General features: G+C 51.5%; 1 protein-coding gene across 3 annotated transcripts; it reads right to left on the bottom strand.

The window, feature by feature from the left end:
* Window positions 1-1193: 1193 nt before the first annotated feature.
* On the bottom strand, window positions 1194-9134 carry C4H1orf174 (chromosome 4 C1orf174 homolog). 3 transcript variants are annotated; one of them, XM_036882748.2, is made up of 4 exons: window positions 9003-9134; window positions 3622-3732; window positions 2255-2587; window positions 1194-1777 (listed from the first exon to the last, which is right to left on the bottom strand). In XM_036882748.2, the coding sequence occupies exons 1-4, from the start codon at window positions 9015-9017 to the stop codon at window positions 1670-1672; spliced, it is 567 nt and encodes a 188-aa protein (XP_036738643.2). In that variant the 5' UTR covers window positions 9018-9134; the 3' UTR covers window positions 1194-1669. The 3 variants fall into 3 exon arrangements, with proteins under 3 accessions (XP_036738643.2, XP_036738640.2, XP_036738641.2); XM_036882745.2 differs by having other exon boundaries at window positions 2255-2740; XM_036882746.2 differs by lacking the exon at window positions 3622-3732 and having other exon boundaries at window positions 2255-2740; window positions 9003-9118.
* Between the last annotated feature and the right edge of the window lie 18657 nt (window positions 9135-27791).

A 27791-nucleotide genomic window follows, 5' to 3' on the forward strand; every position in this document is an offset into this window, starting at 1 on the left:
GAAAGCTACTTTCAAGCGAGGCAGTCTGGAAGCGTGAGGGCCGAAGAGCCTCACAGGACACTTTGACATCTTGCCCCCAAATGATGTTATGTGAAATGTTCCCATGCTTCATAGCCCGTTTTAATGGAGTTAGCTCTAGCTGCTGTTATGACTAAACCAGGAGTGTGTACAGTCGTCCCCCTTCCCATGGGGGACACGTTCCAAGACCCCTGTGGATGCCTGAGCCTGTGGAAGCACCGAGTCTTGTATATGCCGTTTTCCCACACTTGGTGAAGGGTAATTCATGAGGCAGGCCCACTGATAGGTTAGTGACTAATAAAACTGACTAACACCACACTGTAGTAAAAGTGATGTGCACGGGGTCCCGCTCTCTCCAGATACCTTATTGTGCTGCACTCGCCCTTCCTGACAGGAGGTGAGGACGAGGGCATGTGACACAGCATGAGACTGCTACTGCCCTGGGGACACTCAGGGTGAGGGTTTTCTTCTGGCTGCAGGTGACCCCGGGTAACTGAAACCATGGAAAGTAAACTGCAAAGGTGGGGCTGCTGCAGCTCAGAAACAGCAACACCACGGCTCACTCACGGGATTCCAATACCATCTCTTTCTAAATCGCAGGCAGCTCCTCTGTTGTCTGTCACCCAAGGACTCAGGCTCCCTTCTGGGTGCTCCCCACTCCTGGGTGCTTCTCCCTCCCAGGCACTCCTCCTTCCCAGAAGCTTCTCCCTTCTGGGTGCTCCCCTCCCAGGTGCCCCCCAGCCCAGGGCCTTGGCACCCTCTGCAGGCAGCAGTGCAGAATGGGGCAGCAGAGTGAGCACACCCGCACTGCTCCCCAGCTTGTTGGTGAGGAAATGGCTCAGGGGGCTCCCAATGCAAGGGGGTGCATGTTCAGCAGAGCAGCTGCCCCTGCCTAGTTCTGCACCACCAAGGAGGGCACAGCCCTTGAGGGATGGCTAGTCTCCCCCACCACACAGGCAAGGGACATGCTGGAGACCCTGCCATCCCAGGAACCCCAGCCTCCTCACTGCACCCCCCCCAAGCAGGCCCCTCTGGGCCTCACCCTCTCTGGCTGGTTAACAGGCACAGGGGCTGTCCCTGCCTGACGAGTATGACACAGGACAGGATGTGTTTCTCCTCTGGCTTTTAAATATTTTAGAAACGATTATGGTTTTAGGGACACAGACTTTCCTGAAAATATTTTCAAAATATATTTTATTTTTTTTCCCATATGCATTTTGCAAAATTCTCAAGGTAAACATTAGCTCCATATACAGAAATAAAGAAGAGTTCTTTAAGAACTGACACTGAATCACCACAAGAGTTTTGATAATGGAAAATAAGCTCGCATTTTATCAAACTACAGAGGCTGAGTGACCTTCTTTACGAAGATCTCATTTACGCCAAGCCCCTCAGCTGACTCAGTCACTATGTATGTACAGAGGCAAGCGCTGGAGGCAGCAGCCCTCTGCTCTCAAGGAGGCCCCCAGTTCTCAAGGGCGAGTGTTCCCACAGGTACCCGCTATTAGGCACTGCGGATTTCTATGGGTCAGTCCTGAAGTTTATTAAGAACACATTCTCTGGGAGAGGAGCTTTATATAAACTACATTTGTTATTTGCCAAGTTGTTAACTGTGCTGAACATGTGGAACGACCATGCATATACTTGTTCTCTACATTTCTGCGTCGTCATCCTCCTCGTCATCTTTGGCTCTGAAATGCATTTTCCTGAATTCTCGCCTGCTCATTGAAGGACAGGATAAGGACGCTGGGGGAAGGTCCTGGTGGGGGGAAGAACACACCTGCTTCAGCCACACTGTGCCACAGCCAGCTGCCCTCCTCTCACCCTGCCAGCTGTGCAGTGTCTCCCAGGACAGCCGGCCAGGGCCTGCAGAGTGAGGGGGCGGGTTCGCTGAGGGACCCAGATGAGGGCTCATTCCCCCAGGGGGTTCGCTGAGGGACAGGCAGAGCCCTGAAAACCAAAGAAGGCCCAGTGACTGTGGGCAGCTGTTCATAGCCCTGCGGCCAGAGCCAGGGCCCCGTGCCACACAGCCCCGCTGGCCATGGGAAGAGATACGGTTCTCAGCTGGGACAGGGCGGGGGTGCCCAAAACATGGTTTTCTCCTCCTGGGTTAAAATTATTATTGAATACTTGACTTTGTCTTGAGGTAGTACCTACAAGCAGTAGAGCGGGTGTACATGACTTGAGGTGCAGGGGCTGAGGGGCACCTATGGAGGGAAGAAGGCGCCAGCCTTACCTGCATGAGCTCCACGTTCCCAAAGAACCGACTCACTGGCACTGGCTGATTGCTGTCGTCATCCAGGAAGACGCTGCTGTCCATCTGCAGTGGGGGTGCGTGGCCCGGCTCTGTCTCCAGGGCCGACCTGTCTTGTGTGGTGGCGCTGCCGTTAGACTCTTCCCCGGGGGGGCCACCGAGTCTTGGTGGGGATGGGCCACCTTCAGTCTCTGCCGAGCAAGCATGGCTCACAGCTCTGTGGGCATGGGGCTGGCCTGCCACCTCCGGCCCTGCAGAAATGCTGGCTTCCTTGCCTGCAAGCAGCGTGCCATCCTCAGCGAAGCCCAGGGGCTCCTGTTGACACAGGGGCTTCGCTGGTGCTTTGGGCAGACCACTGCTATTGCTCTTAGGGGCTAATGTCTGTAAGTCTGGTTTCACAAGATGACCTTTGTCATACTTGAACTTCTTGGAAGTTCGCCTGTCGGCGGTTTTGTGTGATGAGGAAGTCTGTCAAGAAAGGAAACCGTGAGGGAAAGCCAGACCCATCCAGGATTACAAACTGGGGCTGGCACCACTCCTCACGTCTTAAACGACACAGATGCTGGGGCCACAACTTCTACAACAGGGTCGCTTCACTGTCTGCCACCACAGGGACAAAAGCCAAGTGACGGCTGGGGAAGACTCGGCAAGCACCCAGTCTGTCCTTCACCTGCCTTCCCCGGGGGAGCTGTTACCCAAGGCCACGCCAGAAACATGTACTGATATGTTATGAAGTTGCGACATGAGAGTCCAATTTCCATTCATTTATGCTAAAATACAAGCCACAGAGAGGCAGGAATCTTTGTTTTACGGCAGAGCAGGTGGTGAACAAGTATTTGTTAAAACAGCTTCAGCTCAGGTTCAACAAGCAGTGCCCCGTGAGTGACACTGCGAGCCGCTGGTGTGCAGCCGAGCCCGGCCAGAGCCCGAGCAGAGCCCAGCACGGCAGGCCGGCCTACAGCAGCTCTGGGATCCAGGGCTGCTTGACGCACAGCTGCGTCACACCGAGCAGCAGACACAGGCTGCCTCTCTCTTACAGCCTCCAGGGGCGCAGCATCAGGGCCCTGTGCTGGCGTCTCTCAGGAGACCACATTTGAAAGAGGACCAGCTGAGGTGCACCTGGAGACTGGGTCTGAGACATACACCTGGTGGGTGATCGCTTGGAAAGCAGACCCCTGCCAGCACTGGAGAGCGTGTCTTTTTCTGGAAACAAATACAGCCCGGTCACTTCTTCCTCTGGCATATAAGCAACACGCAGCGTTTCTAAAAGAGTTCACCTCTGAAGGAAAATTCTGTGCAGAATCGGACACACCAGTCCAGGTCTTGGCATCAGTGGTAATGAGGCTCACCTGACATACTGTCCTGGCAGACGTGGTGACACTGACTTCCTGAGCAGAGGCCAACCTGGCTGGATAATTCTGGGCTCTCAGGCGTGTTGAAGACCGCACTCCACCTGTGAGCTAGACCAGATCCAAAGGCCAGTCAGAAATGTTCTTGGCAAAGAAACATGAGTGTGGAGACGGTGGTTTCCTAACTAAGGGGAAAGCCTGCAGACAGTCTCTCCCACCCATGCTTTATCATCTTCACAAAGATACTGTGGCCTCCACATGCAAATTCAAATGGAACTCTGTTTGGGTTTCAGATACACATTTATTCTTTTCACAATCACGGCAGCTTGGAACAATCTCCCGTCATTGTACGTACAGGTTCCTGGAGCCTCCACGACAAGGTAACAGACATTAACTCACCTTGAAAAGTGGTTAGAATAAGCAGCTCATGTCCTTCCTCGGGAGGTTACATACTTTTACACGGTGTCCAAGTTCTTGATACAGTAACATAAGAAAACAGAAGCCAGCCCCCACCTCACCCTCTTGCCCTCAAAGTATAGACAGAAATAGACCTAATTCTATTAGTTTAAAACAGTTAGCTTCTGATTTAACATTAACAAATTGGTTCACCTCCATTTTCCTATGAATGCAAAAGAAAATCTCATAACTAGAAAGGAATTAATTAAAATAATAAAACAAAATCATTTTGATTAGGAATAACTCTAGGTTTTCAGGCAAGGGGCAAAAACCACAGAGGGAGCCCCACACCTGCTCCACTCAGCTTCCTGTATGTGCCATGCCGCGGCATGCCTGCTGGAGCTAGAGGTCAGCCTGCTGTGTTAGCTACACTACAGTCTTTTTTTTAAATCTCACCAGTTTTCCCATTAGTTCCTTTTCCTGTTCCAGAATGGATACCACATACACTTAGAAAATAATACACTTAAAGCTCAACTTAAGACTTCAAATAATAAAAAAGCTATCGTCAAATGGGCCCCAGAATGGGGACTCAGAGGGGACAGATGAAGGGTAGCACAGAGCTGAAATGAGCAAGAGAAGAAAGCCTTCAAGATATATTTCATCTGCACTCACCCGCAGCCCAAGATGCCTCTAGGGGTCCCTGGAGGGGGTTGCTCTCCAAGCCTGCATGACACCAAGAGGGTTCCTGGAAAGCATTTAGAAAGGAGGAAAACACAGCAACACATGGGAGGCAGTGGCCCTGCCGAGCGTGTGATGTGAGCAAGGCCACCAGGCCAGAAATGGACCCACACCTGGGTCCCAGGAGCAGGGCTTTGCTGAAAGGGCCCGGCAGCAGGATGGTCAGCAACCCCAGGCACTGAGCCCACAGAGGCCTCAGAACACCCCTCTGCAGGGACAGGCCTGCCAGCCAGCCCCACACCACATGCCTCCCTGAAGCATTCACACTGCCATGGCAGGGACAGACATACTTCGTCCCCAGCCATGGACCAGCCTCTCCTTTCCGTCGTGAGTCCTCCAAACATTTCCCCTACGTGGGTTGTGCTCAGCTCTCTAGGCAGAGAAGCCCACCACTGTCCCTGGATACAGAGTTCCTGGATGACAGCTGCCGCCTTCAGCGGGTGCTGATGTGCGGTGGCCCCACCTCAGCTGAGGTGAGTCCAGCAGGGAACCTCTTCGAGGTTACACAGTGACCTCTGGCTTCAAAATCCTCACCCTGCTTCATCACCCATGGCTCTCCCCTGTACGAGCCCCAGGAACTGCTCGTGTGAAGCTGCCTGGCTCTTTTGCAGGGACTGAACTTGGCTCTTTTGCGGCTCTAAACCTCAGTGTGCTTCCAGATGCCTCGAAGCAGAGGTTCTAAGACTGTCGGTGCCTCAGGCTCCCCAGGTGGGCTTGCTAGTACTCAGCTTCTGGGCTCCTCTGCCAGGTAAGCTCTGGGTCTGGCTGAGGCTGAGCCGTGGTTGTTACAGGTTCTGGAGCTGCCCATGTTGTCATCTGCTCTTGTTCTGCAGAGTCAAACCTGGAGCTCTCTGGCTCTAGTTTAATCTTGGGTAAAACCACCCCTAAGTTACCAGCTCCAAAATGTCAAGATCTAGTACCTCTTTTTCTAGCTTGGAGAGCATTTGCTCTTCAATTGGGCAACCTGATTGCTTCCACATAATCCCACAGAGGAAATCCCACACAAGCCGAGATGGAAAACCTCCCATCACTGAGGTCTTCCTCCTTCCAAGGAGGCTGGTTTAAACTGGGATGTCAAAGGCAAAAATGTGGTTTCCTAAAAATGGCAGGAAACGAGATCAACTTCCAATACTGACTCTCCCCAAAGTGAAACTGGTGAAAAGTTATTTTTAAAAAGCTAAGGCCTTTAGAAATGGTCCTATGGGCAAAGAGCAAATGAAGAAACAGTTATTTGAGCACACCTAGGAGAACCTGGGAGTCCGTGGCATCTGAACTCCACATGCCACAGCCAAGGTCACGGGGCTGCTGCTCCCAGCCGGAGGGCATTCTTCCCACAGAGAGCAGGACTGCCTTTCCCACTGGCCCTCATCCCACCTGCTGTGGGGCTGAGTCCCAGGTGAGTGTGGTTGAAAGGAAGGGGCTCCCTTCTGCCCACACCCCACTAGTCCATTTGGGGCCCCAGCTTGGGCAGAGCACTGAGGGGGCTGGGGTCTCATCGCCCTTGGCCCTGCTTGTGAGATGTGCTTCCAGGCCAGGAGAGGCGAGCTGAGCAGCTGAGTCATACAGAGAAGCCCATCACTGTCGCTGGACACAGAGCCCCAGCTCGGAGATTCTGCTTGGGGAGAGGCAGGCAAAACACTGGGAGCTTCATCTCTTTCCTTAGGCACTACCTGCAACTGTAGCAGCAAGTGGAAAAGTTCACGCCTGGGTGGCATATTAACACTAACAAGCCCTGGGGTGGGAACCAGCACCCCGAGTTGCTAGAATATATTATCTAAAAAATTATGAAGCATGCAAGGAACAGGAAAGCTGCACCCTATCCTGGAATAAAAGCAGGCAACAGCTCCCTGTGAGAGACCAGTGTTGGGTTTACCAGAAAGACTTCAGAGCAGTAGTTATAGACATATTCAAGGGCTAAAAAGAACCATGATTACAGAGTAAAGACTTGATGTCAATGCTGCATTGAACAGAGAATATCAATAAACAGATTAAAGAAAAATTCATTTGTTACCTTTAATAAAAATGGAGTTTTACTTGGGGCTGGCTGAGTTCTTACAAGCCTGGAAACATTAACTACCATTGATATAAATGTTTCAAGGAGTCCAGGTCATACAAAGATTTTTCCATCGTCAGGGAGACAGGTGAGAAAGATAGAATTTCAAAAGGGGTACATCCATTTACATAACATTTGTGATGCTAAAAGAAGGGCTGAGCACATACATCATCTTGGTCCCAAAGGGCATTAAGAAGATGAGCAAACCTTTTTGCTTATCTTATGTTCTTGAGCAGGAATCTGGACAGCAGAGGAGAACAGACGTGGTGATGATACATACTTTGTTCAGCATTTTGCTTGGTTTTAATTAACAGATCATATTATAGTGTTAGAAAATTTAAGGTTTCAAGAGTGGCCATTCTGAGTCTCCCAGAGTTAAGAAACCTTCAATACTCAGGCTTCAAATCTTTCTGGTGGACCCTACTACGGTGGTCAGCTTTTCTTGTTTCTCAAGACAAAAATTATGAGAAAGAACTAAATGGAAATTCTGTAGTTGAACCAAACAATACCTGAAATAAAAAATTCACTACAGGGGCTCAAGAGTAGATATGAACTGGCTAAAGAAAGAATGAACAAACTTGAAAGACAGAGATTGTGCAAGCCGAAGAGCAGAGAAAAAGAGAATGAAGAAAAACGAAGGGTCTTAGAGAACTGCTGGACACAGGTGCACCAACATCTGTGTGACAGCAGTAACAGAAAGGAGAAAGCAAAAAATATTCAGAGAAGTAATGGTGAAAACTTCCCAACTTACTTAAAAGCAACTACTTACACACCAAGGAATCTCAAAGCAGGATCAATGAAAAGATCCATAAACAGACACATTGTAAGCATGCTGAAATTAAGATAAGGAGACAATCTCGAAAGCAGAAGGAGGACATGACTTCTTACAAGAGAAGCCGATAAAGGTCTATGACTTACCAGCAGACAAATGGAGGCCAGAACATAGTGGGTATATCCAAACATATTTAAAGTTCTCAAAGAAAAAAACTGTCAACCAAGAAAACCAAGAGTCTGATACCCAGCAAAACTGTCCTTCAAAAATGAAGGCAGACACTTCCAAAGAAACACACCTGGGAGAATTTGTTGCCAGCAGACCTGCCTTAAAAGAAATACCAAAGTTCTTTAAGCTAACAGCAGGTGATCCTCAACAGTATTCAAATCAACAGAAAAAGAGCCCCAGTAAAGGTGTTATGTCCTTACAGAAGACAGTTTACATGCCAATCATCTCCTTTCTTCTTTTAACTGACTTAAAGCGCAGTTGAATTCAACTGTATGCATATAACGTATATAGGAAGGTGCTTTATTTGCCAGTAACAGCAGAAAGGAGGGTGGGAGCTACAGATGGTAAAGTAATTATAACAAGGCATCCTTAGGTTTGCAACATTAACAGATGTTGATAGTATAACGTGGACGTAACAGATGTAACAGTCAAAAAAGTGGGTAAAGGAACTAGAGCTACAAAGGAGTGATTCTCAACATCGCATTGAAATTAAGCTAGTACAAATCTGAAGCTGATTCTGCTAAGCTACAATTACATGGTAAAACCTAGAGCAACCAACCACTGGGGAAAAGCTAGAAAAAAAAAGTTAAAAAGGTTGTTAAAATGCTACATGACAAAACATCCATTCTAATCAATTTAAACAAGAAACAGAAGAAAACAGACGTATATAAAGAAAAAGTAAAACGACCTATGGCATCCAACTCTCAGTAACATTAAACGGGAACGAGCTAAACAATTCCATGAAAAGGCAGAGACGTCAGACTAGGGGGTAACGCCACCCACGCCCCCGAACGCGCGCCGTCCGCAGAGACGCAGAGCTGCCGCCGGCCCGGGAGGGGTGCGCTCCAGTCCCGAGCAAAGCGGGAGCCCGGGTGCGGCCCCCTCTCTCCCGCAGACCCACCCGGCCCTCCGGGGCCGCGGCCTAGTTCACAGCCCTACCGCCGGCACCATCAGTCCCCCGGGCGCGGGTAAAGGACCCAGCGGCGCTCACGTGCCGAGGGCCGGCGAGTGGCAGCGATGGGAACGCCGGGGCGCCGACCGTTTCCCAGGAGACCCCGCCCAGGGGCCCCCGCGACCCAGCAGCGTGGCCAGGAGCCCTTCGGGAGGGCAAGGATCAGGCAGAGGCCGCCCCGTGAACACGCCTCGGTTCCCCAGACATTCGGCGCAGCTCCCGCCCAGCCCCGGTCTCCTCACCTTCCGGCTCCTCATGAGTGTGAGCGGCGCGACGCCGCTGAACCCCCGCGCGCAGCCACAACGCTTCCCAGCAGCAACCCGACAACCCTCGGCTCGCGCCGCGGCGTCCGACCGTCTCTGGAATTTTGACCAATCACAGACCGGCTTTCCCAAACATGTGACTCAACAAAATCGTCGCTTTACGTAGCTGCGCGTGTGGGCTGCCATACTTGTGAAGGGCATATTCCTTCTGCTTCTGTGGCCGCCACGGTTGAGTGGGGAGGAGGCCATATTTGTAAGGGGCACATACCTTGCTGTCGCTACAGTCGCCAGGTTTGAGAGGGGCGACGGCCATGTTTGTGAGGAGCACGTCCTGTGCTGTTTCTGTGACTGCCACGTTTGAGAGGGGCGGCGGCCACGCTTGCTAGCCCCTGGGCAGTAGTTTGTTTAGTGTTGAGGCGGGCGGACCGCGTTCTGCGTCTGGCTCTCCGCGCTCGCTGACGGCCGGGGTCTGCAGGCTCCGGACGCTGGATCCTGGGCGCCTTGGGCACTGCTGGCGTCCGCCCAGCGTGGGGGCTGCCCGGCGTCCCCTGCCGCGGTGTCCTGCTGGTGGGTCTCTGCCGAGGGGTGGGATCCGGTGTGACCTGCCCGCCGCCCCCCGCGGTGGGCCCCGCTGCGCCCCGAGCTGCAGAGGAGCCGCCCCGGAGCGGGGCCGGCGGGGTTTGGGGTCCTGGGGGGTGGGCGTAGCTCGCCGCTCGCGTGACTGGCCGCGCCTCCGCGATCAGCACTTCCCCTCGCGCGGGGCGAGGCGGTGGCCGGGGACCCTCCGTGGCCCGGCACTGGCCCGGCTCCTGTGCTGGGGGCACAGGTGAAGCGCGGCCTCGCCAGCTGCGCCCCGGCCCCCGGAGCGGCAGGCGGGCTGTGGGCACCGCGCCGGCCTCCAGGTGCGGAGCCGCCTCGCAAATAAAGCCGCGCGGTGTTCCCTCATTATTACTGTTTTTTTTTCTTTCTTACTGGCGAGAGTACTTAAATCCTGCACGTCTGTCAGAGGCATTAGGTTTTTCACTAAGGAGTGAAGGTCGAAGGTGCGCCGTGGCGCGCGGCCCCACGTGCCCGTGTGCGCTGCTATCCGCGGCGAGCTGGTTCCCACCGCCCTGCAGAAGCCCTGGCGCGCCGGGCCTGGACACGCAGCCCCGGCCTCTGCGGCGTGTAAGCGCGCGTGCCCGGGGACCCGCCGCTGCCTTCCCGAGGCGTCTTCGCCGAGGCGGTGGGGCGGGGGGGAGGGCGCCGCAGTTGGCGCGCACTTGCCCTGCGCCCTTCCCGGGTGTGTTACTCCCCGTGGTGCCCGCAGAAGGCAAGACCAGGGTGGGTTGGCAGGAACTGATCCGATCGCTGCCGGCTGTTGAGAGAAAACCAAAGCGATGCGGTATTAAACCCGTGCCCCCTGCAGTTGGTTTCATAATAAGATGTGTTAAGTGGTTTTGTTTTGGAATCCTTCCGAGCTCCAAGTTGTTTCTGGTTAGTGTCCGTCGACATAAACGCCGCATCTGGCCGGGCCTCCAGGGCCGCCTGGAGCTTAGCATTCGGGGGGGCCCTGGCCCTCTTGGCAGTGTGCTCTGCAACCCCAGCCCTCACCCCAGCAGCGGGAACGGGGTCCAGCCCGGACAGCCCTGCTCGCTCGCGCTGCCTACATCCAGCCAGTGAGCCGTCCTGCTTCCTCTAGGCTCAAAGCCACACAGCTGGGCCCGCCTTCTCCTGCAGTAATGCCCGCAGCACCCTTATCAGTGGTGGCCTGACAGCTGCTAAAGGTCTTCAGTGCTTGTGCGCTGGTGACAACGGACATTCCTGTGACTGGGATCCTCACCTGACTCTAAACTACTTGATGTAATTGGCCTACTGCTCCCACCCCCCCAGGCAATGAGCTATTACTGACCGAGTCACTATTAAAGAGCTCCGCCCAGTGCTCTGGGCTGGGGCAGAGACCAGGTGGGCTAGGAACCTGCACGCTGCTGAATGGGACAGGATTCTAGTGCTCAACCTCCTGCCCGGAGAGTAAAGCCTAGTATAAACCCTTTAGCCCCAAGAACGTTCTTTTGTTATTTCTCGGTCTCTGAATCCACAGTGAATCAGCAGGGGCCTGAAACCCTCAGGCGAGACACCCACTGCTCCTAGGGTCAAAACCAATGGCCTCAATATGATGGCCTAAGTGTGACGAGCACAGAGCCTGGCACATCCGTGCCCAGTGAATCTGTTGAGTAAAGGTGCAGTAGACCCGTCAAGGTTGCCCCCTTCTGCCTCTTGCCCCCCATGCCCTTCCCGCACTGCTCCCACTGAGCCCCTTCCACACCTTGCACGCACCACTGCCCCTGCCTAGATAATCTCTCTCCAGCCCCCCCGCACTTTTTGCTTGGTCAACTCATTCTTCAAGCCTCAGCTCAGCCTAAATTGCATGTCCTGGGTGGTGGTGGGGGGAGAGGAGGGAGGGGGACATTACCAGATGTCCCCTAAATGAGACCCGCACATTTGAGCTCCTCACAACAGCTGGCACGTTTCCTTCAGGACCTGGTGCCAGCAGGGTGGCTCTTCCCCCCACCCCCTCCTGGAGCATAGGGCATGCATTCACTCGTTTATTCGTTTGATGAGCTCCCACTGCATGCCAGGAATGGTAGGGTCACGGTAGGGGCCAGCTCAAGCCAGCGCCAGGCCTTCCTTTTAGTGCTGTTCATCCGATGGGGGCTGGTTGTTGGAATAATTACAAGAGGAGCTGTAGACCTACATGGGCCATGAGACCTACAGGGGAAGCCACACACACACCTTCGTGGGGTGGGGGTGTCAGATCTGCTCAGGGAGGTCATGGAAGGCTCCCTGGAGGAAGTGACACTGAAGTAATTCAGGGGCCACCTCTCCCCTTCAGGCTCAGCAGGAGGAACCGGCAGGAGGCCCTGGTGCAGTCTGGGATTCTTTCACTCCCGCCATCTCCCAGCCGCCATGTGGGGTGCCAGCAGCCCTGGAGGGCGTGCAGATGACCCAGAACCAAAGCTACCCTTTGAAGGTCAGAGGCTCAGTGAGGAGCGCCCCCCACGACAGGCATTCCGTTTGTGTGCTTGTTTGTGGCCCGTCCGGTGTGGACTGTAAGCTCCCTGCAGGCGGGGACTGTGTCTCGCTCACAGTCCCAGTCCCAGAACCCAGCACGGGGCCTGGGACATGCTGGCAGGTGCTCCAAAAACATTTGCTGAGTGGGTAGAGACAGGAATGGAGGGTTGAGGAGTCCAAGGAAACTTTGTATTCTCACCAGGAACCCAGATTCACTGCTTAAACACTGGGGTGTCCACAGCCCCGTGTTTGCCCTTCACAGACACTGCAGGGCTGGCGAGAAAGTTGAAGAGAATTTTCAGCTAATTATCGGTAGATTCCTTAACTGGGGGCACCCTGGTCTGCACACGTCTCGGTACTGCCAGCAGATGGCGGCCTGTGTGGTGAAGGATTGTCTCTTACTGACCCTTTATACTGAAAAGGAAGATGTAATTTTTTTAAAAAGAAAAAAAAAACACAAGAAAGTTCACAGTAAAATAGGGGCAGCAGGAACTTTTATCCGTGGCTGGAGGAAGTGCAAAATGGCACAGCTGCCTGAGAAGGCAGTTCGGCAGCTCTTATAAAGCTACACGTCCTCTTACCACGTGACCCAGCACATTTACCCATATTTACACAAAGGACTCAAAATCTGTATCTACACTAAAACCTTCACAAGGAGGTTTATGGTAGCTTTCTTCTTCTTCTTTTTTTTTTTTTTATTAAGGAATCATTGATATATACTGCTATGAAGGCTTCATGTGAAAAACATTGTGGTTACTATTCACCCATATTATCAAGTCCCCCCCCCCACCCCATTGCACTCACTGTCCATCAGGGTAGTAAGATGCCACAGAGTCACTGCTTGTCTTCTCTGTGCTGCACTGTCTTCGCTTTGACCCCACACACACCATATGTACCATTCATAATACCCATCAATCCCCTTCTCCCTCCCTCCCCACCCACCTTTCCCCACCTCTCCCCTTTGGTAACTGCTAGTCCCTTCTCGGAGAGTGTGAGTCCACTGCTGTTTTGTTTCTTCAGTTTTGCTTCCTTGTTATACTCCACAAATGAGGGAAATCATTTGGTACTTGTCTTTCTCTGCCTGGCTTATTTCACTGAGCATAATACCCTCTAGCTCCATCCATGTTGTTGGAAATGGTAGGATTTGTTTTCTTCTTATGGCTGAATAGTATTCCATTGTGTATATGTACCACATCTTCTTTAACCATTCATCTACTGATGGACACTTAGGTTGCTTCTATATCTTGGCTATTGTAAATAGTGCTGCAATAAACATAGGAGTGCATAGTCTTTTTGAATCTGAGATCTTGTTTCCTTTGGGTAAATTCCTAGGAGTGGAATTCCTGGGTCAAAGGTTATTTCTGTTTTCAGTTTTTTGAGGAACTCCATATTGCTTTCCACAACGGTTGAACTAGCTTACATTCCCACCAGCAGTGTAGGAGGGTTCCCCATTCTCTGCATCCTTGCCAGCATTTGTTGTTCCTAGTCTTTTCAATGTTGGCCATCCTAACTGGTGTGAGGTGATATCTCATTGTGGTTTTATTTGCATTTCCCTGATAATTAGTGATTTGGAGCATCTTTTCATGTGCCTGTTGGCCATCTGAATTTCTTCTTTGGAGAATTGTCTGTTCATATCCTCCACCCATATTTTAATAGGGTTATTTGCTTTATGGGTGTTGAAATGTGTGAGTTCTTTATATGTTTTGGATGTTAACCCCTTGTTGGATATGTCATTTACAAATACTCTCATACTGTAGGATGCCTTTTTGTTCTACTGATGGTGTCCTTTGCTGTACAGAAGCTTTTTAGTTTGATGTAGTTCCATTTGTTCATTTTTTATTTTGTTTCCCTTGCCTGATGAGATGCATTCAGGAAAGTTTCTCATGTTTATATTCAAGAGATTTTTGCCTGTATCTTCTTAAAAGAGTTTTTTGCTTTCATGACTTACATTCAGGTCTTTGATCTATTTTGAGTTTACTTCTGTGTATGGAGTTAGACAATAATCAAGTTTCATTCTCTTACATGTAGTCGTGCAGTTTTGCCTACACCAGTTGTTGAAAAGGCTGTCATTTTCGCATTCTATGTCCATGGCTCCTTTATCGTATATTAATTGGCCATATATACTTGGGTTTATATCTGGGCTCTCTATTCTGTTCCATTGGCCTATGGGTCTGTTCTTGTGTCAGTACTCAATTTTCTTGATTACTGTGGCTTAGTAGTAGAGCTTGAAGTTGGGAGTGTAATCCCCCCAGCTTTATTCTTCCTTCTCAGGATTGCTTTGGCTATTTGGGGTCTTTTGTAGTTCCATATGAATTTTAGAACTATTTGCTCTAGTTCATTGAAGAATGCTGTTGGTATATTGATAGGAATTGCATTGAATCTACAGATTGCTTTAGGCAGGATGTCCATTTTGACAATATTAATTCTTCCTATCCATGAGCATGGGATGTATTTCCATTTATTGGTATCTTCTCTAATTTATCTATGAGTGTTTGGTAGTTTTCAGAGTATAGGTCTTTCACTTCCTTGGTTAGGTTTATTCCTAGGTATTTTGTTCTTTTTGATGCAATTGTGAATGGAATTGTTTTCCTGATTTCTGTTTCTGGTAGTTCATCATTAATGTGTAGGAATGCAACAGATTTCTGTGTATTAATTTTGTATCCTGCAACTTTGCTGAATTCAGATACTAGTTCTAGTTCTAGTAGTTGTGGAATAGATTTTTTAGTGTTTTTTTAATGTACAGTATTATGTCATCTGCAAACAGCGACAGTTTAACTTCTTCTTTACCAATCTGGGAGCCTTTTATTTATTTGTGTTGTCTGATTTCCATGGCTAGGACCTTCCAAACTGTGTTGAATAAAAGTGGGTAGAATGGGCATCCTTGTCTTGTTCCCAATCTTAAAGGAAAAGCTTTCAGCTTCTCTCTGTTAAGTATGATGTTACTGTGGGTTTGTCATATATGGCCTTTTTAATGTTGAGGTACTTGCCCTCTATACCCATTTTGTTGAATTTTTATCATGAATAGATGTTGAATTTTGTTGAATGCTTTTTCAGCATCTATGGAGATGATCCTGTGGTTTTTGTCCTTCTTTTTGTTGATGTTGTGGATGATGTTGATAGATTTTCAAATGCTGTACCATCCTTGCATCCCTGGAATAAATCCTACTTGATCATGATGGATGATCTTTTTTTTTATGTATTTTTGAATTCAATTTGCTAATATTTTGTTGAGTATTTTTGCATCTATGTTCATCAGGGATATTGGTCTGTAACTTTCTTTTTTTGTGGTGTCTTTGTCTGGTTTTGGTATTAGAGTGATGCTGACCTCATAGAATGAGTTTGGAAGTATTTCCTCTTTTACCTTTTGGAAAACTTTAAGGAGGATGGGTATTAGGTCTTCACTAAACATTTGACAAAATTCAGTGGTGAAGCCATCTGGTCCAGGATTTTGTTCTTAGGTATTTTTTAAATTATCAACTCAATTTTGTTGCTGGTAATTGGTCTGTTCATATTTTCTGTTTCTTTCTGGTTCAACCTTGGAAGGTTGTATTTTTCTAGAAAGTTGTCCATTTCCTCTAGGTTGTCCAGTTTGTTAGCATATAATTTTCATAGTATTCTCTAATAATTCTTTGTACTTCTGTGGTGTCTATAGTGATTTTTCCTTTCTCATTTTGGATTCCGTTTGTGTGTGTAGACTCTCTTTTTTTCTTGATAAGTCTGGCTAGGGGTTTATCTATTTCGTTTTATTTTCTCAAAGAACAAGCTCCTGCTTTCATTGATTCTTTCTATTGTTTTATTCTTCTTGGTTTTACTTATTTCTGCTTTAGTCTTTATTATGTCCCTCCTTCTACTGACTTTGGGCCTCATTTGTTCTTCTTTTTCTAGTTTCATTAATTGTGAGTTTAGACTGTTCATATGGGATTATTCTTCTTTCCTAAGATAAGCCTGTATTGCAGTATATTTCCACTCAAAACTTTGTTTTGAAGTCTATTTTATCTGACACAAGTACTGCAACTCCTGCTTTCTTCTCCCTATTAGTTGTATGAAATATCTTTTTCCATCCCTTCACTTATAGTCTGTGTATGTCTTTGGGTTTGAAGTGAGGCTCTTGTAGGTGACATATAGATAGGTCTTGTTTTTTTTTATTAATTCAGTGACTCTTTGTTTTTATTGGTGCTTTCAGACCATTTACATTTAGGGTGAATATCGATAGGTATATACTTATTGCCATTGCAGGCTTTAGATTCATGGTTACCAAAGGTTCAAGGGTAAGTTCCTTACTATCTAACAGTCTAACTTAACTCCCTTAGTATGCTATTAGAAATGCAATCTAAAGGTTCTTTTTTTCCCCCTCCTTTTTCTTCCTTCTCCATTCTTTATATATTAGGTATCATATTCTGTACTCTTTTTCTATCCATTGACTGACTTTAGGGGTAGTTGATTTGATTTTGCATTTGCTTAGTAATTAATTGTTCTACTTTCTTTACTGTGGCTTCATTTCCTCTGGTGACAGCTATTTAGCCTTAGGAACACTTCCATGTATAGCAGTCCCTCCAAAATAACACTCTAGAGGTGGTTTGTGGGAGGTAAATTCTCTCAGCTTTTGCTTATCTGGAAATTGTTTAATCCCTCCTTCAAATTTAAACGATAACCTTGCGGGTAGAGTAATCTTGGTTTGGGGCCCTTCTGCTTCATTGCATTAAGTGTATCATGCCACTCCCTTCTGGCCTGTAAGGTTTCTGTTGAGAAGCCTGATGATATCCTGATAGTTTTTCCTTTGCATGTGATTTTTTTCTCTCTCTGGCTGCTTTTAATTCTCCGTCCTTGTCCTTGATCTTTGCCATTTTAATTATTGTATGTGTTGGTGTTGTCTTCTTTGGGTCCCTTGTCTTGGGAGATCTTCACCTCCATGGCTTGAGAGACTATCTCCTTCCCCAGCTTGGGGAAGTTTTCAGTAATTACCTCCTCAAAGGCACTTTCTATTCCTTTTTGTCTTATTCTGGTACCCCTATAATGCAAATAGTGTTCTGTTTGGATTGGTCACACAGTTCTCTCAATATTCTTTCATTCCTAGAGATCCTTTTTTCCCTCTGTGCCTCAGCTTCTTTGTATTTCTCATCTCTTTTTTTCTATTCCATTTACCGTCTCTTCTACTACATCTAATCTGTTTTTAAATCCCTCCATTGTATGTTTCATTTCTGATATGGAATTTCTTAATGATTGAATCTCCATCCTAAGTTTGTCCCTGAGTTCTTAAATATTTTTCTGTAGCTTCATGAGCATGTTTATGATTTTTATTTTGAAATCTCTTTCAGGAAGATAGATGAGTTCAGTTTCACTTGGCCCTCTTTCTGGTGTTTGTGGGATTTTGGTTTGAACCAGGTTCCTTTGACATTTCGTATTTGTAGGTGGCGCCTTCTAGTGCCTAGAAGCCCTACTCTCTGGAGCTGCTCAGCCCCCTGGAGCGATAGTGGGGGTTGCAGGCGAGCAGTACTCATGCCTGTCAGGAGGAAAAAGCTCTTTCCTGCTTCCAGGCTGCAGTGCCTGTCTCCATTGCCAGGGCCAGTGGGCTGAGCATGCAGGGAGAAACCTCTATGCTTTGCAGTTGTACTGCCATGGGCGGGGCCGCCCTCTAGGTGGCCTGGCACAATGGTGGAGGCGGCCAGTTTGTGAGTCGTTGCCAGCTGAGAGGAAGGCTCAGCAGGCTGCGTATCACAATGGGGAGCTTGTAGCTGCGTAACCAGCCAGGGGGATGGAGTGCCTGAAGCTCCTGAAAGTTCCCAACCAGCTGGGCAGAGTGCACCTGGACAATTTTGTCCACCTGTCCTTTCTCTTGAGCAGCAAGGTCTATACAATCCTTGCCCCTTTAGCAGACTTCTTGTTGTTAGGAAGTCTCTGAGTGCCCACTTTTCTTTTGTCCCAGAGTGACCTGTTATAGATATGTGTTTTCCACAAGTGGCTGGAATCTCATTTTCTCTAAGTATTCTGCTTGTCTTATCTTTCCAACCCCACTAATCTCCAGAGCATGTAATGTAGGTTCGTGCTCCCAGAGCAGATCTCCAGGGCTGGGCGTTCGGCAGTCCCAGGCCTCCACCCCATCCCCAGTCTGTTTCTCTTCCTCCCGCTGGTGAGCTGGTGTGGGGGAAGGGCTTGGGTGCCTCCGGATCACGGCTTTGGTACTTTACCCTTTTCCTTGAGGTCTGCTCTGTTCCCCAGGTGTAGGCAGTCTGCCGCAGCCTTCTTTCCTGTTGCTCAGTCGGGATTAGATGTGTTTGCTGTATTTCCATATCACACGTGGTTTTGGGAGGAGGTTTCTGCCTCACTTCTCATGCTGCCATCTTTAAGGCTCCTCATGGTAGCTTTGTTAATTGCTAAGACTTGGGAGCAGCCCAGATGCCTAGATAAACTGGGGTCCATCCAGATGTGGAGTATTGATCAGGGCCAAAATGAAAGGAGCCACCAAGCCACAAACAGACATGGAGGAAACAAATGCACATCACTGAGTGTGGGAAGCCAATCTGAAAAGGCTGCATGCTGTGCAAGTCCAGCTCCGTGGCCTTACAGAAAAGAAAACCGTGGACACAGTACAAAGGTCAGTGCTGCTAGGGGGCGGGTGAGGGTTGGATTGGCTGAGGACGGGGGAGTTGTTAGGGCAGCAAAAGGACTCTGTCTAGTGTCAGAAGGTTTGCCCAATGCCAGGAGTGAAGCCTGAGGTAAACCGTGGCCTCTGGGTGGTGATGACATGTCGTGTGGGTTCATCAGTTGTGACACAGGTACCCCTCTGGTAGGGATGTTGATAGCGGGGAGGCTGCCTGTGTGTGGGGCACAGGCCATTCGGGAAATCTCCATACCCCCTCAGTTTTGCCGTGAATCTAAAACTGCTGAAAAAAAGGAAAGTCTGTGATAAATTTCAGCATTCATTAAAAAAAAAAAAAAAAAAGGAAAAAGCTTACAGGCAGATTTTTGAATGTTCTTTTTTTTGCTTGGCCTGAATTCAAGTTTTCTTAGCGCTTACCCTGTCCTTTGGCCTGACGTGGCTGGGCAGTGTAACCATGTGGGACAGCTGCCTGCTGTGGGAATCATCTCACTTCCTCTCGTATGTTAATCCCACACATTTGCCAAGGTCCTGCTAGGTGCCAGTCATCTTCAGGACTGAGGGGTGGAGGAAGGATGCGGGCCCTGGAGGGCAAGGCTCCCACTGTGGCCTTAGGAAAGGCTGAGGGGGTCCAAAGGGCCCCCGGCGCTGAGTGGAGAGTGGCCTCCATAGAGTTGGGTGGGTCACGAAGAGCTTTCTGGAGGAGGTAGCCATGTGCTGGCTTTGGGCTTTACTTGTGTGGACAGTGTCACCCCATGGGGATGCAGAGGCAGGAAGAGGACCATGTTGGCATCTTTGCTACAGAAGCCCAATGCCTGCCCCCCACTCCCTGGGTGCTTGCTGGTGGCTTCACGTCACTGGGATGGTGTGGCCTGCTCGGCAGCTAATCAGATCGTCTGTGATGCTAAGTGTTTGAGAACAATGGCTCTGCTTCAGATCCACAGCCTGCCGGGAGGAGGGCACAGCTGTGGGCTAGTCACACCCACTCACATTTTGGTTAATCCGTGATCAATGGAAGGTCCATGGCTACACTCCACGGGCTCTGGGCTCCTCAATGCTGTCTCCTGGCTCAGAGCTGCCCCCATTCGTCCTTTGGTGGGAGACGTGGATGGCAATTTATTCAGAGTTGCCTGATAGTGGGTTTCCTTGTTCACTTGACTTTCCCTTCTTGGCTCTGTCTTTGATCTGCCGCCAGGTGTGTGTGGTCCACAAATCTAAGTGTACTGCTGGTGTGACTGCACAGGTGAAGAGCCCCTCAGACTCCTCACGAGCACAGAGAAGCCCAAGTCCCTGGATTGTGACCCAGAGTGTGGGGATTAGACCGAGGAGTTCAAGATGAAAGGAAATGGAGTCTGCAAGCCAGTGTGCAGCAAACTGAACCGACACAGGACTCCAAGTTCCCCCTCAAGGCCCTGGGTAGACTCCTGACTCATGTATCCTTGAAATGTTTTACAGGAACTTAGACCCTCCCCTGCCCAGATGGACTACCTCCAGACAACCCGCACCCCAGACGGGGCAGAGCCAGAAGTCTGACAGCTCAGGTTCCTGAAACAGCTTCCTGTCACCATACCACTGACCACCCAGAATAATGTGCATGAGCTAATCACACGCTCTGAGATCCTTTCCCAGGATTTTGCCTTTGAAAACCCTATAAGCCAGCAGTGCATCTGGGGCCTTGGGCACTAGCCAAACATCTCACCTGGCTCCCTGCAATCAATGCCACTTTCTTTCACTACATCTCCATGTCAGTGTTTGGCTTCACTGAGCATCAGGCAAGCAGACCCGATTTTGTTTGGTCTGGTAGCACTGTTCTTATTGACAGCAACTCAAAATCATTTTGGTACATAGTTAGGATGTGCATGTACACGAAGGAAAACCCTTGTAATGAGTCCACGTTCCCCCAGCAGTGGGCCAGTAGAGACACCCCAGGATAAGCCAGGAATTGTCTCCTGACACCTCCTCAGCGTGTCGCACCTGCTGTTAATGCCCATCGGTTTCACCCATCAGACTCTAAGCGGGCTCTGGGCTCTTTGTGAACTTCAGCATCGTAGGAAATCCGCGGGCAGGCCAAATGGCTCTGGCCCTGACAGCCGGGCGGTGCGGTCCTGCTGCGGAGGGGCTGGCCGCCTCCCTGAACAGCCAGGGGCAGACACGGAGCAAGCGGGGAGGCTCAGCCAGGCCGCTGAACTTTGGGAACGACCATAGTCTCCATTTGCGCTGAGACACAGCACGCTCCATCTGGGTATTAACAAGGCCACAGTCAGAGGGAACGTTCAGACCGGGACCCCAGTGTTGGCCTGGAGGGTTCCGAGCGACTGGACATATTTGGTAGAAGCTGCTTTCTCCGTGGGCGTGTGTGTGTGTGAGTGTGTGATAGTTGGCAACTTTGAATAAAAAGCCTGGGATTTGCAGAGCCTGGAAATGGCTAGATTTCCAGCTACATGATGAAAATGCAATTTTATGAGTACCTTTGGGCAGGAAGAAAAGCACAGCGATGACCAGCCCTGTTCTGAGAGCTCCTTTGCCCTTCTGGGTGGGGGCTGCAGGGGTCGAAGTGAGCTTACGATCATATTAAACACCCAGCGAGTTCAGTCTGTGCGACTGCACGTGGATGTGCAGGTTTGTCCTCCCTGGCTTCTGGGTTCCAGTGCCCTGGAGGCTTGTTTGGTGACACATTTGGGCCTAAATGTCACCAGGTTCCAAACCGCACGTGTTTCACCTGGGCTGTAGAGGTGTCCCAAGGTGCCTGCATCCTCCCTGGCTGTCAGCACAGTGATGAGGGCCCTCTGCGGGCGGCGAAGGCCGTCGGAAGACCAGCGTGGGACAGCCCCAGTGCCGGCTCCTGGGGACCCGGCAGCGCAAGAAGCCCACTCCTCCGGCCTTTCAACCACGTGACAGACAAGCTGTGGTAATGCAGTTTTGCTCTGTGATGGGGGGCTGGAGGGCTTCTGCACCAGCTGCATTCACATGGTGAGGTGGGGCCAGACCCCTGTCTATTTCCCCAACCCTGTGGCTAGTGGCTGGCTAAGGGAAGGGAGAAGGGTTCGATAGGGGAGGTGGTTAATTCACAGAAACACTGTGAGAGTCTGCAGATCAGTCTGAATAAATTGGGGTCTCCAGGAATGCTGGAAGGGCCCACTCCCCTCATCGGTCATTGGGGTCTGCCTCGCTCCATGGCCACGGGGAGCAGATGGCACAGGCTGGCCCTCCCACTCCCACCCCTGCTGGCTTCTCTGCTTTGAGGAGTCCCTGGTATCCTTGAAGGGCATCTGCCTGCCCTTGTCCCATGGCTGGTACCCCGTCTGGCTGCTTCCTAAGAATCCAGAACAGATTCAGGTCAGTGCATTTCGAGGCAGCTGAATGCGGAATACATGGCACGACGTGTAAGTTCGAGTGCACAGGCTGGGCTCCCTGCAGCCCCGCTGCAGCAGCTAACAGGTGCGAGCTGATGTCGTGGACATGGCCTTGCTTCTCAGGTGTACCTTTGCCAAGGCTGGCTCGCTCCCTGCTTCTCTCTCGGCTGCTTAACGCAACGGTGTCACCTTGTCCTGCTCCAGCGTAAGCTCCCCTCCTGCCTTGCTCCAGCCCTCTTTTCAGTCTGAGCACAAAAGGGAAGGTGGGACCTGCTTTGTTATCTGGTCCCCACACACTTCTCTTGGCTCATGGGACATCAGCTCACGGCCAAGGAGCAGCTAACAAGGTTTGTGTCTTGTCGAGGGTTTTATGACAACCATCTGGAATTCTTGGATATTTTCAAGCTAATGCAGTTGGCATGAACCTAGAGGTGAAAAGGTGGGTGATCTTTTTCTGTGGGATTTGCCAGTCCCAGGGTATGTGACTTCAGCATTCCCCATTCCGGGAGACAGACTTAGGCCAAATGGGAGTTGGAGGAAAGATAGTCGTTCTCATTCTCTATTTCTGTCTGTCTGTCTCACTGCAGGAGTTTGGACTAATGACAGAATAAGAGGACACAGTCTGCTCAAGACCTCATTTCCATGATAAGTCTGGTGGTCCCCAAGGCCACCCTCAGGTTTGCTGATTCTCTGGGGCCACCAGAACTCAGGGAGAACCGTGGCCCTCAGCTACTGTTTCTTATGGGGAAGGACAGAGTGTGATCAATGAAGGCAGGGTCCAGGGACTGTACCCGAGCAGAGCTTCCGCAGCCCCCTCCCCAGGATACGCTGCTCCCGGCACTGATGTGTGTCAGCACACAGCGGACTGCCACCCGGGGAGGCTCTCCTGAGCGTCAGCGTCCTGCACTGTTATTTGTAGGGCTCCATTCCAGAGGCGTGACTGATAATTGATCGTTTATTGGTTGCCCACATTGTTGATCTCAGTCTCCAGGTGACTGCTACCCATGACCCAAAGCCCCACCTTAAGTCATGAAGTTGGTTTTCCTGGCACGCCAGGCCCCATCCTAAGACTATCAGGGGTGTCTGTCCCCCACCCTAGATCACATTATTGGGCCGTATGGGGTGGTCCAAGGACCCCAGGAAAACAAAGACACACTAATTAGGACATTTCACACTGCCTGGGAGCAGGGGAGAAAAGCCAGCTTCAATTCTTTAACTCTCTCTCACATACATGGAAAAAATGAAATAAAATGTTGCCCTGGTGGGCCTGTAACTCCCCTTTTCATAGGCTGTTTGGAACTTTCTTATCTATTTTCCCTGATTTCTGTTGATTCCCTGGAGCTAATGCCTATTGTATGCACCTGATTACAAAGGAAAATGTTTTATAGAACATTTTTCTTCTTAGGATAAAAAGAGGCACCCCGCCTTTTTCTCAGCCAGAGAGAAATGTTCTTTTGAATTATTTTTTAATTTACCAAAATTCTCTGATTCTATGGCTGCAAGGATGCGATGTTCCAGTAGAGAGCCACACAGATAACAATGTTTTAATATTTGCACTGCTCTGCAGCGAGGTCGGCAAAAGCCCAAGGGCCACTGAACTGCAGTGATTTGTAAAACAACTCCCACCACCTGGCCACGGTGACAGAAATGGGTCCCCAGGCTGCCAAGGCACAGCCTTGCCCCTCCCCAAGGCCGCAGGGACCCCAGCGAGGCTCCTGTCTCCCACCTGACCCAGAGCGACCCCGGCCACCCGCCAGCCTGCCCTGTCTGATGGGAAATTAATTATCCTAGTCTCCAAAGCCATGCTGTTGTCCTTGCTGTTCATTTACTACCTGGGGCTTCAAAAAAGCAATGTATTTTGAGGTCAGCCAAGTTGTGATGATTCCATGCACAGGGTGCCGGAGCTGGAGGACACTTAACATCACTCCCAGGGCAGAGTGCTGTGTCCAGAGATATTTTGGGCTTGATCTCAGTGGGGCTTTTGCAGCAAATGCTCGTTAAACTTGGTGGCCAGGATGCTCAGCATCAGGGACCTCTGACCTTTGAAAACAAGGTTGGTCCGGAGGTCTGAGGTCCAGGCCTGGAATACCCATGCTTCCTAAGCCTTCCGGCTTGGGCAGCTCTTATGCTGAGGACACTTTGAATGCTGGGGTTGGTGTGCAGTGCCACGCCTTTGCCTGGGGCTAGAGGTGTCTTCCGGAGAAGTCTTCTGGGGATGCGGGGCAAGCAGGATGTGTGGCATCAGAAAAGGTGTGGTGCCCCAGCTTCTGACCAGCATGTGAGGCTCACCTTTGCAGAAAATAGGGCATCCCACCTGCAAAGGAGGCTGACAGATGGGTGGAGCTGGGACAGGAGTGGGGTCCTTAGAGGTCTCTGAAACCGTTGATTGAGTAGCCAAGGCGTAGATGACATTGGGGACATCTGGCCTCTGAGCCTCCATGCTCGTGGGCATTGTAATACCTGCACTTTGAGAGCACTCGTCTCTTCTTTTCCCAGTGCCATTCTGAGCCTCTTCCGAGCATTATTCATTTGACTCGCAAACCACCCAGAAGGTGGGCTGTGTCATTTCTCCTGTTTACACCTGGGGAAACAGGCACGGGAAGAGACTCCAACTTGCCCAGGACCACAGAGTAAGGTGGTAGTGCCAGGATCTGGGCCTAGATGCTTCCGCCACTTCACCACCATGTGGGGCTGCAGGGGAGGCCCCGTGCCCGGGGAGGAGGGGGCCAGGCTCTGCTGGCTCTGAGTGGAAGGTGGCCGCTTCAGCCCGTAGCCCGTGGGGTCTGGTGCCTCGGTCCCCAACACCAGGGGGCAGGATGAGACAGGGAATGGCACGCAGCTGGCTGCTGCTCTCCGGGGCTTGTCCTGGACATCAGCTCGGGTGGCTGGGGCTCTGGGGAGAGGGCACAGCCGGCAGGGGACATGCAGATGGTGGCTCCTTTCCCATCGACCTTCAGATCCTCTGGTGGGCCAGCACTGGGGTGAGCATCCGCTCCCTCTTTAGAAAAAGTGCGTTTTCGGCTTCTCAGTTTCCCAACACTTCGGGGAATGCCAGGGAGTGAAATCAGTGCATTGAAAATGAGTCAGCACGAGGTGGCAGCTGCTTTCAGCACAGAGGGGCTCACCCGCCTGGGGTGCTGCCAGGACCCCGGCATCTGCCCCTGGCCTGGAGGAACGTTGATCCATTGTGACCCTGGGGTTTTCCAGGGGGTGGCGCTGTTCTTGCAGCGGCCCTGTGGGGTTTGGCCCCTGGTCAGGGCTCGCTCAGAGCCCCCCACTCTGCTCTCCTCCTTCCAGCACACTGGCGGGAGCGCAGCCCCTCTGCCGTCTCCGGGTGGTGCTCACCTGTGCAGACCATCCCATCCCGTGGGCCAGGCCGCGCTCCTTGCGTTCACAGGGCCTCTGCCCGCTGGGGCCCCACGGCCAACCGCAGCTTGGGGGAGGCTCCTCTGACTTCCCTCCCCCTGGACACACCTGACCCCACGCTCCCTGGACTTCTTCCTGAGCTTCCTTTGTGGGGTCCCCAGTGAATCACGCCAGGAGGGAGCTCGGGATCTGCGGGCCCAAACCCCCCATCACAGGGTGGGAAATGTCATGGAGGCCCAAGGTAACTCAGGTGCTGACCAAGAGCTGGCTGGCTGGCTGCTGGGCTGAGTCCCTGGGGGGAACTGGCCCCCCCATACCTGCCATGCCAGTGTATCCCATTCTTCCCCAGCGCGTCCTCCCTCTCGGGTTCCCTATCAAGGGGCTCATCCCAGCCCTGGCCCTGTAGAAGGAGGGCTCACCAGCCCCATTCTCAGAGCCATGCTGACAGGTTTGGGAGTCCTGGGGTGGGCTGATGGGTCTCCAGGGTTGTGGGCCCCATTGCTCCCTGGAGAGGCCAGTCTTGATTCAACATGAGCAGACCGCAAACACTCTGCCCGGGGTTCCTGGGCATCCTCAGGCCATGCACTTCAGTAAACCAGGCTGAGGAGGGAAGCTGGAAGTGCGCACGTGGATTCACTGTGAGACCACCTGGCAGGTGCAGGTGTAACCCGGCGGTGCCCGCACCTATTGGCGGGAGCAGGAGCCCCCTGAAGGCAACGGGTTCCCCCGAGAAGGAGCCTTCTGGGGAGCCTGCTCTGCGCCGGGCACAGGGACCTGAGAGGGAGCCTGCCGCCCTGATGGCTGGGGACTGCTACGTGAATGGCGACGAAGGGAACGAGAGTAGCCGGGGCCCGGAGTCATCTCTGCCTGCTCTCGCAGTGCCGGCTGCTGGCTTTGGAGCCAGGGCCCCCGGGTGCCGGTGCAAACACAGATGTCCTGTGCCCAGAGCATGGCGGCCACCCAGGGCTCTGGGACACATCACCAAGCAGGCACAGCGGAGCCCACAGGGGGAGGTGGAGCTTTGAGAGCTGCCCCGTCCTGGCCTGGGCCCCGGCTGGCATTAAAGGTCACCCATGTGCAGCCTTGTCTCCCCAGTGGGGCAGAGCCTCCACCTGTCCTAGTGGAGAGTGTGGCGAGTGGCCTGTGCTGCCTGGGACAAGCACTGTGTTTGGGCAGCTCCCAAGGCCACTCTGGGGGGAGGCACGTGGTGCTGGGTGCCATCCTTGCTGCTTTTCTTGTGTCCCACTCATCACCTTCGCCAGCTCTGTGCCCTGCTGCCCCACTGGGCTGGATGGCTCCAGGCCTACAGAGCAAGTCTCCTTGGCTTTGGGGCAGACACGGGCTCGCGCTGCAGGCTTCCTCCCCTTCTGACCCTGGTCTCAACTGCTGCTCCTCACAGTCCTGCCCCCACCCCAAACTCCAGTAAATAGTTCTCTCCAGTGACCAAACCCCTGCCACCAGTGTCCATGCCTCTGTCCAGGTGGGGCCTGCTCTGTGGGAAGGTCTGGGGGCTGCAGGAGCCGAGGAGCAGAGGGGCTTGTGAAGGGGCCACCCCATCTTTTTGTAGACTGGCAGGCTCTCCTTTCTGCCCTGCATGCTCTCACCCCAAGTGCCAGGCCCCGGTGAGCTGGTATAGTTAAGAAACACGGCCATTTGGCCCTGGGTGCAGACCACCGTGGGTGTGGATGGAGGCCCAGCAATTTCACTTCCTGCTGGAACCCTCTGGAGCCTGGATGTGGCTCAGAAATTCATGCCCTTCGCCTGGTGACCTGCACTGACACCCCCCTGGGGATGCCCAGCCAGCCTGAGTAGGCTTCTGCTGCTTAGCTTCTAAAAGCATTTGGAGGACGCTGGCAGTGATCCCCAGGCAAGGGTGACAGTGGCATTGTGTTGAGTGGAGGTGGGTGGACAGAAACCAGGAAGTATTGCAGCTCCTCAACTGGTCAGGCTTAGGTTAGAACGTGAGTTGGAAATACTATCTATTCACTCAGCAAGTATTTACTGAGTACCTATTATGTGCCAGACATTGATGTAGACAATGCTGGGGCAGGTGGGGGACACACCTGGCCCCAGATGCCTGTCCTTGCGAAGGTTAGGACCTAGTGGGCGAGGCGGAGATCAGTAACAAACAAGCTAAGCAAGTTCTGGCACGTTAGACCACCGTGAGGGTGCCCGTGGGACAGGTGCGGCTGGGATGGGGGCACTGGCAGCGTTAGTACAGAACAGTTGATGTAATGAGAGCCAGCAGTGTGGGGACTGGGATGGCCATGGTGGCCACTGCAGAGACAACAGAACCAGCAAAGACCGGGTCTCCCGTGGGGCTCCTGGTACCCACATGCAGCCTTCCTACTGGGGAATAAGGAATACTGGGTGGGGAGCTAGCCAGGTGGGATCTGCATGCTG

Source organism: Manis pentadactyla, chromosome 4 (assembly GCF_030020395.1).
Source record: "Manis pentadactyla isolate mManPen7 chromosome 4, mManPen7.hap1, whole genome shotgun sequence".
NCBI lineage: Eukaryota > Metazoa > Chordata > Mammalia > Pholidota > Manidae > Manis > Manis pentadactyla.